General features: G+C 44.0%; 1 protein-coding gene across 1 annotated transcript in view; it reads left to right on the top strand.

Moving 5' to 3' along the window:
* Nucleotides 1-12,591, top strand: part of Klhl2 (kelch like family member 2) — a 117,875-nt gene that overhangs the window by 24,285 nt on the left and 80,999 nt on the right. Inside the window, exon 3 of the mRNA XM_005367748.3 lies at nt 1,636-1,742. Coding sequence (XP_005367805.1) covers nt 1,636-1,742 — 107 coding nt within the window. The remainder of the gene's footprint in view (nt 1-1,635; nt 1,743-12,591) is intronic.

Genomic DNA, 12,591 nt, shown 5'->3' with positions numbered 1-12,591 from the left:
TCACTGTTCACTTTTAACCCTGGTTTCCTCAGCTGTACATTTTGGGGAATCTGTATGGTAACTATCTCACTGTATGAAATGGACTGTACAGGGAAGGTGCCCATGCCTCTTTTCATGTTGGTTTACCTGTGAGCCCTGGCATTCAGAATACAGAGGTTTTAATTCTCTGTGCTGGTGGTAGACTTTGCCATTGTCTGCCTAATCCAGAGGAATTCCAAATGAGTGCCATTAATGGTTCTAATAGCAGACCTTCCTGATGCCTCATTCGGTGTCTGTGAGCCCCTAAGTCAGAGCCACCCACAAGCCACCCTTCCGTCTAAATGGCACAGCAGGCTCATCAAGAATGCGGCCGTGGAACGCTGTCATATTTGGAGCTGGGTTGCTCCTTTTTTCTCCTAGTTTCTCCTATGCTAAGAAGAGAATAAGTGACAGCAAACTTCTCAAAAAGGTTTGGTGTGAGCCCCGCAGAAGCTTGTTCATAAGCAAGTGAAAAACTGCAAAGATTTGCTTACGCGCCTGAGAACGCGCTGCTTGTGAGGTGACGGGAAATTAACAGTCGGCTTCCCTTGAAGGAAAGCGGGAACGGCGCTGAGAGTGAAGTGCAAACTGTGTACTTCAGACACAAGCTCAGTGCTCACGCGTTTGTGGATAGGATGTGTGTACCACATCTGTTCCCATCTTTCACACCACGAGCGCCAACAAGGTGTGTTTGGGCTTTGAATCCTTCCTGCTGGTTTTGTCAGTAACTTTTGTTTGTTTGCCTTTTTATTTGGTTTTGTTTTATGTGGTTTATGTGTGTGTGTTTTCCCTGACACCAGGTTTCTCTATGTAACAGCACGCACTGGCAGTTTTAGAATTTGCTTTGTAGACCAGGCTGGCCTCGAACTCACAGAGATCTGCCTGCCTGCGAGTGCTGGACTTATAGCTGTGCGCCACCACTGCCCAGTTTAGTAACATTTTTAGTTACCCAGAGAGTGTAGTATCGCGTAAGCACCAAAACAACACTCACCACATATTCTAAAGTGAACTAGAGTGGCTGTTTCAGAAGTGTAATTTTGATAGCTGATGAATTTGTTTTAAGATTACATACTGCTTTTCAGTCTTATTACTAATAATACAGTTTGGCCTTGGGGACTAATACTCTGTACCTTGGTAAAATGGTCCAGGTTAAACTTTGCATGCCCAAATGCTTTCTGAGCAGCCATTGTAACTGAAAATAATTTTTTGTATGGGGACCCAGGGGTCAGGTCCAGTATCTTTTTTAGCTTGGCAGGCAGGAGAGGCTATTTGGCCAGGTGGCTCAGCTTCCTCATACCTCACCAGCGCATGTTCTTACTGAGCTGTGTCTGCTCCAGAGAGCCTTGTCGCTCTTCCTCCCCAGCTCCCTGCAGGGTGGGAGATCGCAGTCAAGTTTGGACAGGTCTCTGTGACAAGGGCAGGCCTGGCAGAGTGGACCTTTATTCAGCATATTGCTTTCTGTGTCCGTATGTTTATGGATTCTGTTGGGAGGGAAGGGATCTTCTTAAAGTAAACAGACCTAAAAGTTTTTTTTTTTTACAGCAACAGCTTCGTATAGAATATTGAACACTTTTATTATTGGAGGCATTTACATTTTCTTTTTCTCCCCGGGAACAGTCAGAATTTGCTGTGTGACGTCACGATTGTGGCAGAAGACATGGAAATCCCCGCTCATAGAGTGGTGCTGGCGGCCTGTAGCCCTTACTTCCACGCCATGTTTACAGGTACGAGACAGTTCAGACCTGGGGCTTTTCCAACCTTACCTTTCTTTTCAGCACTTTGGTTTTACGAAATGAAGAATTATAAAGAAAGGGCCTCCATCTGTTGCGAATCTATCCACCTTTGCATTGTAAACACACACGGACCACACACGGACCTACTGTGCTTAGCTGGGTGTGCCGGACCTTGCCACTTCAAGTTTACATCGCATATATTCCCACAGTTTGCCTTCCTGCCATTTACAGTAACATTTTGGAGCCCTTGAATTATTTTTGGTTGGTTTATTTTGTATATGTAAAAGGAAAGGCATTTTTACTATTTTGTATTTTTTCCAAATGGCTTTCCTATTTGCTTTATTCAGTATTTATAGTGTCTTAAGATCCCTTGTTTTGGAAATCTGAAATAAAGGCTAGTGTGTCCACAAGCTTCGGCTTTGGCATGGATAAAAACGTATAGAGAGCTGTTATCTCTTTTGGAAAAGAACTAATGTATGTCTGTTATGCTTGAAGCCTCATTAGAAAACAAAACAAAAACCAGCATAGAGCTGGACGTGGAGCTCAGTGGTACAGCACTTACTTAGCATGCACAGACCCTGGGTTCAGTCCTCAGCATAGCCAGGGTAAGGGGAGAGAAGGGGAGAAAAGGGGAGGAGAGGGGAAGGATACGGATTTTCTTACAAAGGATACCTAAAGTTGTGGATAGATCCAAACCGAAAATTTCTTGTATATACATATGTACCTATAAAGTTTGACTTAAAAATTAGGCAAAGAGTAACAACATTGATTAAGAATCAAATGGGATAATGATAACATGCTATAATAGAATAGACAGCATCACTAATTTTGTGCTTTGGAGGTATTATTCAATAAAATATGGGTGACATGGAATAAGCCTGGCAATACCATGATAGTTAGTTGATACTCCAGCTAGCTATGAGTGACCAGTGGGTAGCATATACTCTGTGCCTATGCTCAGTAGAGAGATGATTCATTCCCAGGCTGTGACCAAAGCAGGGTGCCTCTGAGAACAGTGTCTAGTCTAAAACTTAAGAACTCTATTTCTAGAACTTTCCTCTTAATATTCTTAATCAATGTTGACCAACTGCCACTGCAAAAACTGATAAGGGGCGATTAAGTTGTAACAATGTGCAAAGAAATATGTTATCTGATCCGTGAGTTCAGTCTTAGTGTCTTGGTACACCAAATAGAGTATACACAGTAGGTATGTCAAAAGGTAAGCATATACAATTGTGCACACCGTAAACAGAATCTGTACTTTCATTTCCTGGCTGTCGAGACCCAAATAATCACAGACAAACTGTATTAATCGCAACACTGTTTGGCCAGTGGCTCAGGCATATTCCTAGATGGCTCTTACATATTAACACGTTTCTGTTAATGTACGTATCGCCACGAGGCTGTGGTTTACCGGTAATGTTTGGGCATCTTTCTCCTTCGGCAGCTACATGGCATAGCTACATGGCATCTGCCTGACTCCACCATCTTTCTCTGCTGCTTGGATTTCCGTCTGGATTTACTCTGCTAAGCCATTAGCCAAAACAGCTTTGTTCATCAACCAATAAAAGCAACACATACAGAAGGGCATTCCACATCAGCACACCTTCAATCCCAGCATGCAGAGGCAGGTGGATCGCTGTCCTTTGAGGCCAGCCTGATCGTCGTGGCAAGTTCTAGGACAGTCAGGGCTATGTCGAGAGACCCCCGTCTAGGGAAGAAATGTTCATGGCTTAGAGACTCTTGAGTATTTCCTGTGCCTAACATATTCCAGGTACATCAAAAAGATATAAACTGTATAACTGTGCTTCCTGTTCCAATGGCTTACCATGCAGCTAGAGAGACAGAGGGACCTAATTTAAACGAAGAAACGTGGTGCCGCCCAGTGATCCAGGTAGTGGGACAGCATTGAGAGGACATACCCAGAGATTACAGTTGACCCAGATGACTGTGAGCCAGGTAGAGGGAGTGGGCTCAGTGTAGGACTTAGCCATGGAGGAGACCAGAGTCCTGCTTGCTCCTTCTGAGCAGAGTTTAGTCTTCATGAATGGAGGAAGGACAGCAGGTGAGCCAGGTCAGGGAAGTGCTGGAGGGTGCAGCCCGTCAGGGCCGTGAAACATCAATGCTAAGGTCAGGGTGGGCACATTTCCATTGCCGACTTTCACTTTATACTGTATTTATTATCTTGGATGTCATTCTGATGTCATCCAAGGGGCTTGGCTTATGAGAGCGCTCCTCTGGAATGTTGGTCTCACAGTGAAGACCTGTGCCCTCTGTGTGGCCAACCATCAGGGGCCACAACCTTGTGGGGACAGTTGGGTCTTTGGAGACTGGCTTGAATAATCTGGGCTTCACTTTTCCCATCTAGAAAATAGGGTGATAATATCACTCACATTCTGGATCTTTGTAAAGGTTGGATGAGGACATATGTGTGAATGTCTTAGCATGTCTTTTGGCTCAGTCTGGCTGGGTGTGGTAGTGCACACTGTAGTGATCCCAGCTACTGGAAGGTGGAGGCAGGAGAACATGAGGTCACAGTCACCCACTGTCTACTTAGTGAATTGGAGGCAAGCCTCAGATGCAGGAGAGCTTTTTAAAAAACAAAAACAAAAAACCAGTGTGTGTGTTGTGCTTACGGTAACTAAAGAAGTGGTCATGGATTTGAGAAGGAATGAAAGGAACAGAGAAGGACTTTATAATATAGAGGAGGGGGTGGAAATGATGCAAATATAGTATTTATGTATGAAATTCTCAAAAATAATTTTTAAAAAGTTAAACCCAATCCCAAACCCAAGAGTAACTGCCCAGTTCATGCTGGAGTAAAGTATCACAGTCATGTTAAACTAAATTTCATTATATTGTATAGGAGTGGGGAAGTGAGCAAACCTTAGGCTAGACAAGCTACAGTTTTTCCCTTTGAAAACCCATTAGTAGATATGTAAACTGTCCAAGAGAGCGAGTTTCACTGTGACATTTCATACATGCACATGACTCTCCATAAACGTTTTCACCCTCTGTGCCTTCTGATCTCCCCTCCCACAGCTCCCCATGACTTCTGTAATTATTTCCTCATAGCCTCTCTCTTTCCCTCCCTCCCTCCCTCCCCCCACTTCTTTCCTTTCTTTGGAGACCATGTCTCACATAGCACAATCTGGCTTTGAACTCACCATGTAGCTGAGGATTCATAAACATTTTCTTTGATAATTTTTTTATTCCCTATAGAGTAACAAAAATGTAGCTATTTACTTAGCCCTACCAGGGATACCCAGTAGCATAGGCTTGCAGTCCCAGCCACGTGAGAGCCAGTGTCTAGGAGTTTGAGATACTATGGCCAACACTCTGTCTTGAGGGGAAAACATTTATATTTACTTAGTTTTTATTTATGTGTATGTGTGTGAAGCTTTGGTGAGCTTTTGTACACCATATGTGCAGAGGAGTTTGCGCGGCCAGGAGAGCAGCTAACATCCCCTGGAGCTGGAGTTGTGGGTGCCCTGGCATGGGTGCTGGGACCCGAATCCTGTCCTGAACAAAAGCAGTGAGCACTCTTAACCACGGAGCCATCTCTCCAGTCCAGGCCCTTATTTTTAATCTCCCATAAATTGTAGGTGAAAATTTCTTTTGAACTATAGGATATAAAAAAGACTTCTGTTCCTCCTTGTAGTTTCAAGTATTGAATAGAGAAAGAAGGTGATAAATAATTCCACGATGTAGTTGCAGGTTTTCATCTTGTGAAGTCTGGGACTATTTAGAGCCAGGCCAGGTGGTTAACTATGACTTGAGAAAGAACATAGCAAATTGGGTTCTTTGTTTTAGACTGTTTGTTAGAAATGTAGTCTTTAAAACACTTTTATTTGATAAACACATTTAGTTTCGTTTGGTGATACAGCTTAAAATTCTCCTTTTAAAAAGACTTTTTTTAAAAATTATGTGTGTGTCTGTCTGTATGTATGCACGTGAATGCAGCTATCCTTGGAGGTCAGAGGTCAGGGGTATCGACTCCACCTAAAGCTAGAGCTACAGGCAGTTGTGAACAGCCTGATGTCAATGCTGGGACTTGAACTTGGGTCCTCTGGAAGATTGGCAGGTGTTCTAACCACTGAGCCATCTCCCCAGCCCCACAGGTTTAAATTCTTAAGAAATACTTAATAGTATGTACTTTTTTGGGGAGTATGAGCTTTTGGTTTTTTGTTTGTTTTGTTTTGTTTTTCATGACAGTGTTTCTTTGTATAGCCTTGGTTGTTCTGAAGTCAGTCTGTAAACTACAGTGCCCTCGAACTCACAGAGATCCGCCTGCCTCTGCCTCCCAAGTGCTAGGATTAAAGTGTGTACCATTAGCAGCTAGTGGGAGTGTGTACTTTTTGATAACTTCCTGTACTGTAGTAATTATAAATTAGCCAAAACTTAAGAAAGGTAAACATAGATTATTAGTGAGTGATTATAGAATGTGAACATTGAAAGTTATATGCATGGCTCTATTTGTCTAAGATTCGTACTTTCCTACATCGAGGGATTGAGCATCTTCCTTTTGCTGGATGTTGTCGTAGGCTTTGAGGACCGTGGAGATGAGCAAATCCATGGCTCCTGTTGTTGGGATCGAGATGGGAGAAGAGGCTAAGTTAGGAAGTGAATAAACTTGTTGAGGAAAGAGAGCGCTCTGCTGTTCATGGCTGCTGGGAAGAAAATGAATTAGGAAGCCGCATGCAGAGAGCCTAAGAGAGAATGCCTGGGGCTTCAAGAGGCAGGAATGCCACTCGAGCTGGGCCGAGTAGTAAGGAGGAGGCTGGGCATTGGGCACAGCTCATTTGTAGCCTGAGAACCTTATTAGGAACCTACTTCCTTCTGTCTCTATTGTTACCATCAATGAATACCTCCACACTGGTCCTCCAGAATGCAAAATGCCTATAATAGTAGCCCTAGCTTCTTGGAGAAGGAGGGACATTGTCTCCTGTCCCTGCTCTTTTACAAGCCAATAAGTCTTTGCCACAAGTTATCCTAACAAGACTAAAGCTATAAGTACATGGATTTACCATGTTTGTTTTAGGCTCTTGAAGAACTAAGGTGGCATGTTGATCCCTGACCATTACAGTGGTGACTGGTGTGGCCTCTGGAGTCACCTGGCCAGGCTGACGTTGCTAGCAGATTCATTTTAACCCAAACTAAGAGAACGGAAGTCAGTGACGAGTACTGTCAATGGCGAGTGGAACTTGAAGAGTGGTAGAACTCTTCAGTTAAATGTGATTTTCAGCTTGCTCTTAATTTCTTTTCTGTCATTGATTTTTTTTTTTTACGGTCTCAATGTAATCAACTCCAGTGTTATGTTTTTATTCAAGTACTCCTTAATTATAAATAAAATTGAAATTAGAATAATGGACTTCTTTTTTTGTAGATTATAGAGTTTGTCCTAAACCTATTCACCTTTTTTCTTTTTATATTTTCTTTATCTTTTTAAAAAAGTATTTTTAATTGAAATAGAATTATATCACTTTCTTTCCCCCTTTCCTCCCTCCAACCCCTCTCAGGTACTTTGCTTCCAACTATCCCCACATTGACTAACTGACAAGGGGACTCCTTCTGGGGAGAGGCTAATTCTGCTTCTCTCATCAGTCATCCATTTTCTTTAGTTCTTGTCTGGTACCCCACAGAAATCCCCCCTTCCATTTTAACATGTCCATTGATATTGCCATTGTTCTGACTTTGATGTAGCCATTCCCGGAGAGACTTTTTCACTGCAGCCTTCTTGGTATTCTGGCTCTTCTGTGATGTTCCCTGAGCTGTAGATGGAGGAGCTGTGATGTAGCTATATCTGTTAGGACCGGGCTTCTTGTGATCCGTTGATCTCCGCCTTGTGTCTAGTTGTGGTTTTCTGTGATGGTCTCCATTTATTTTAGAGAGACTTCTTTGATGAGGGGGTGCTGGCTGCATGTATCCAAGAGAGGTGTTTCCACACATGTAGGTTTTATTTTTGTTTTTAGTTATGTGTGAATGTTTATCTCTGTGTGGCTTTGTGCCCCCGAGTTCAGTGCCCATGGAGACCAGAAGGGGGCATTGGAGCCTCTGGATCTGAAGGTATAGACAGTTGTAAGTTATCAACATGGGTGCTAGGAACCGAATTCCATGTCCTTTGAAAAACCAGTATGTATGTACTGCTACCCTCTGAGCCATTCCATCCATTCACTTTTGATAAATCAAGTAGATGACATGTTACTTAGCGATGGATTACTTAATTCCGCTTGCAGTGTAAAGTGTCTTCTTGATAGCTATTGGGTGACTGAAGTCCTCACGACTCGCGATCAAGATGAACATAAAAATATTTTTATGCATGCTTCGTTTTTAGTTGGCATGCTTTCTCTCATTTAGTTATTATTTCATGCAACTGGTATTGGATTTTTATCAGGCACTGTGGAGTATAGGACTAAGAAAGCCTTCATCTGTGCCATTAGGAAGCCCCCAAAGAACGGGGGAGAGAGTTGATTCTGGCAGAGTGGACATGCATGAGGTCTCCAAGTGTATCTAAGGCAAGAACCCAAGCCAGCTGTGGGCTCCCAGCAGATAATGCATCTTGGAGAGGTTCCAGTGAAATCCTGAAGGATGTGTGGAGATTGGCCTGGGGAATAGAGGTGTAGAGCCCAGTAGGGCAGAGTTCAGGACAGGTATCAAGGAAAGAAGTTGTTTGGTCTGTGTGGGAAACTACGAACAGTTCCCTACTGGCGTATTTTATGGCAGAAAGTGAGTGAGAGCGTAGATGGGGTTAAGGTGGTGAATTGGAGGCTGGCTATAGAAGGGTTTGCACATTTGGTCAAGGAGCAATGGACCAATTTTCAACATAGTAGTCCTATGTGTCAGGTTAGCGCCCAGGCAAGGTTAATCATTGGACAGTCAAGTTTGGTCCCCAGTATCTATGGTGGGGGACACATTACTGTCTGTAACTCCAGCTCTAGGGAATCCCAAATCCTCTTGAGACTCCTAGGACACCTGTACTTCTGTGCACACACCTACACACAGACCCATGTACACATAATTGGACAAAAAGGGGGTGGGTACTACAGAGCTCTCCCAGAGATGATCGGGCTCCCGTGATAGAATGATGAGAGAGGGGATAAAGAGGTGGGAGGAGGAATTGTAGGTCTAATTAAGGGCAGTTCATTCGCAGGCTTTGGTGAAAGATGGATTGGTGGATAATGAAAAGAGAACAGTGCAGGGTGACTTAGGTGTTTAGCATGGGCATCTGTGTGGAGATCTTAATAGAGTTCCTGCGTTAATCTTATAAACTTGGTCCATCAAGAGTATACAAAGCTATAAGTGATCTAGGAAGAGCTGTAGAGTACCATTAGATAGCTCCCTTGTCCCTGAAGATTTATTTCCTGTGTAAGTGCTTGCCTGCATCTCTGCATGTGCATCCCGTGCATGCTTGGTGTTCATGGAGGCCACGAGAAGCTGTTGGATTCTTTGGAACTAGAGTTCCAAGACAGTGAGCTCCCCGTGTGGGAGCTAGGAACCGAACCTAGGTCTCTGTAAGAGCAGGAGGTACACCTGACGCGCATCAGTGTGGGCCCATCTGTGCTGTGCTGTGTCAGTGTGGTCCCATGGGTGCTGTGTGAGTGGAGTTGGTTCTCTCCTTCCTCCATGTGGGTGTCTCCCCCCCCCCCCCGCAGGTATCCAACTCAGGTCACCAGTGAGCCGCTTATCCACTGAGCCATCTTGGTAATGGCTTATAAAATTCGTTACCAAACATAAATCTCAGAAAGCCATACTGTTTAAACATACGCTCTATAAATGTGGTAAAGGATGGTAACTAAGATACCGTGTAACACCTAGGATGCTTTTGCTTTTCTTCCCTATAGTTTGATTGTTGGAATTTTTAATCTGCTAATGCATTTGGTGGCAAGCTTTTTGTTTTTGTTACTTCTTTTGTAAGTTAAGATAAATAAAATAAAGATTAAGACATTTTAAAAGCAATATATAATTGAGGTTGATGTTAGAAGCAGATGAATTTTCTGGGGAGACAATCTTTAAAACTGACATGTAAGGAAGAGATGTGATTTAGCAAAGGGCCTCTATAAAAACATAATAGTAAAAACCACCTGGCATAGAACTATTTTTTTTAGTCATATAAATAAATTAAGAGATTTGATTGTGTCTAAGGCTTTTATCTAAACTAGCTCATGCTGAAATCTGGGAACTAGGTGCGTGACTTTACACTTACATTGCCCCAGGGCACTGTGGATGAAGCAAGGTGTTTACTGCTGAAGGCATTTATCCAAAATTGTATTTGAAGGAGCAGTGGAGAGATTGCTTAGTTGGTAAAATGCTTGCTCCTAACCTATGTCAAAAAGCAAAAGTAGATGGTAAGAGCCAGAGATAGGGAGGACCAGAGCAAAAATGTGAGCCCTCACCCCTGAGAAGTCTAGACAGTCCATGCATTCCACAGGGCACAAGATGATGTCAGTCAACATTCTAACACTTCAGGAAGTGAGCCCTCACCCCTGAGAAGCTGTGGACAGTCTTTGAATTCCGAAGGAGGGAGAGTCAGTTATCTTTATGGGTGTGCCCTTGTGTATACTCAGAAGTTATGGACAGCATACATTGGAGTCCATGTGTTAATTAAGTTTAAAAAAAAAGAAAAGAAAAAAAGAAGACAGGAAGTTGGGAATAGGGAGGTAAGCGTGGATCTGGGAAGAGTTAAGGGGAAGAGTTGTAGGTAAATATGATCAGAATGCCTTGCGGACTGGAGAGGTGACTCAGTGGTTAAGAGCACTGGCTGCTCTTCTAGAGGACCGGATTCAGCTCCCAGCACTCACATGGCAGCTCACAACCAACCGGCTGTAACTCTGGTTCTGGAGCTCCAACACTCTTCTGACCTCTGATAGCATCAGACATGGTCTTGGTGCAAAAACATATATACAGGCAAAACACCTATACACATAAAATAAATATATAAATTAAGTGGAAAAAGTACCATTGTATGAAATTCTCCAATAATTAATAAAAACATCCTTTTAAAAACCAGACTTGGCGGTTCATGTTTACAGTCTCAGTCCTGGAAAGGTGGAGTCAGGTAGCCAGTCAGCTTAGGATAACAGGTGAGCTGCAGGCCAACAAAAAGCCCTGTTTCAAAGGTGATGGCATTCCTAAGGTACCCAGGAATTCCAGGAATGATATTGGAGTTTGTCGTCTGGTCTACACACACACACACACACACACACACACACACACACACACACACACACACACACACCTATAATTAGGAATAAATATCTTAACTTTTGACACTCTGTGCCTTCAGATTATATAAACCCTAGCAATCCATGAGACAGGGAGAGGAGGGGGCATAGAGGAAGGCGTTATATATGGAGTTGAATTGATTTTCTGCACTCCTCCTTTCCTTTTAAAGGCGGGGGCACAGACGCAGTCCTGTTCCCATCCTTCTCTTGAAATGTCCTCTTCTGTAGCACAGATAGATGTTTTCCCTCGGGGAGTGACAGGGCACTCTTTGAGGTAGTTCCGCTCTGAGAAGAGCGGCTTCTGTTGGAGCCGTCTCCAGGGGAGCATGCAGTGAGATGCCTGTTGCTGTGATTATCTCCACACACACACACACACACACACTCCACACACACACACACACACACACACACACACACACACACACACACACACACACCCGTGCCCACCCAGGGCTTCTGTTTGCAAAGGGTTCTTGTAAAATCGCCTTCCTGATAGTTTATGGTGCCGATACTGGCAGCACACCGTGTCTCAAACAGAACCAAGCTTTCAAGAGCTCTTGAGTCCACTGTTATTTTTATTAATGTGAGAGGCAGGGTTCAAGTGTAGGCGATGGGTGTGGCACAGCTTCCCAGGCTTTCACTCCTAAACCCTAGTGAATCTAGAACAAAATTCTTCTGCTGAGGGTCACTCCTTCTTGGCCTTGCCTTTTAGAACTGGAGATAGAGACTACTTGCCAGACAAGCACTCCAAAGGTGAGCTATGCCTTTAGCCCTTTTCTACCTTTTATTTTGAGACAGGGTCTTACTAACTTGCCCAGACCAGACTGGTCTTGAACTCAATGTCACTCAGGCAGGCCTTGGCCTTGTGATCTGGCCCCAGTCCCCTGAGTGGCTGGTCACATGCCTGTACCACAAGGCCTGGCTAGCTAACTGAGGATTTCCTTCCTCACCATTTAACTGTTTGTATCTCTCTGTATCCTAGGCTGTTGCGTGGTGCCCGTTGCTCACACAAAGTAGCTTGTGCTGGTGTTGAAAGGACTTGAGGATGAGGTACTGCGGATGGCCAGTAGGAGCTGAATTTAGGTGACCTCTGTAATAACCCTCTGACTGACCTCAGCAGTTTGTGTAGTTGGCTTTGCACTGTGCACCTACATGAGGGTTGTGGCTTCTTACAGACAACCTAGGCTGGTTCTTACAGGCGCTGGGCAGGTGTCCATGTGCTCTCGGAAAGAATGGTGCTAAGTGAGTCCTTTTCACCATGTGTTCTTTGCCATCAGCCAAGGATGGCAGCATCGTTACTGTTACAGACGGGATTACAGATCTATAAGGAAGGAGCTGGAGGGAGGACTCTGCAGTTAAGGTTGTGCAGTTCTTCTGAAGGACCTGAGGTCAGGTCACACCACCCTCATTGGCTGGCTCAGAACTACCAGTAAGTTCAGCTCCAGGGGATCTAATGCTCAGACACATATACACACCCACATGTGTAGTAATAGGGGCGGCGGAGCCCCAGCACCCCAGCCGCCTCCGGCTAGCTTTACCCGAAATAATTACACAGACACTGTATTCTTTTAATCACTGCTTGGCTCTTTAGCTCTAGCCCTTTTCTCGGCTAACTCTCG

Source organism: Microtus ochrogaster, unplaced genomic scaffold (genome assembly GCF_000317375.1).
Source record: "Microtus ochrogaster isolate Prairie Vole_2 unplaced genomic scaffold, MicOch1.0 UNK23, whole genome shotgun sequence".
Lineage (NCBI taxonomy): Eukaryota > Metazoa > Chordata > Mammalia > Rodentia > Cricetidae > Microtus > Microtus ochrogaster.
The sequence above is the reverse complement of the archived record's forward strand: the minus strand, read 5'-3'. Positions and strand labels throughout refer to the sequence as shown.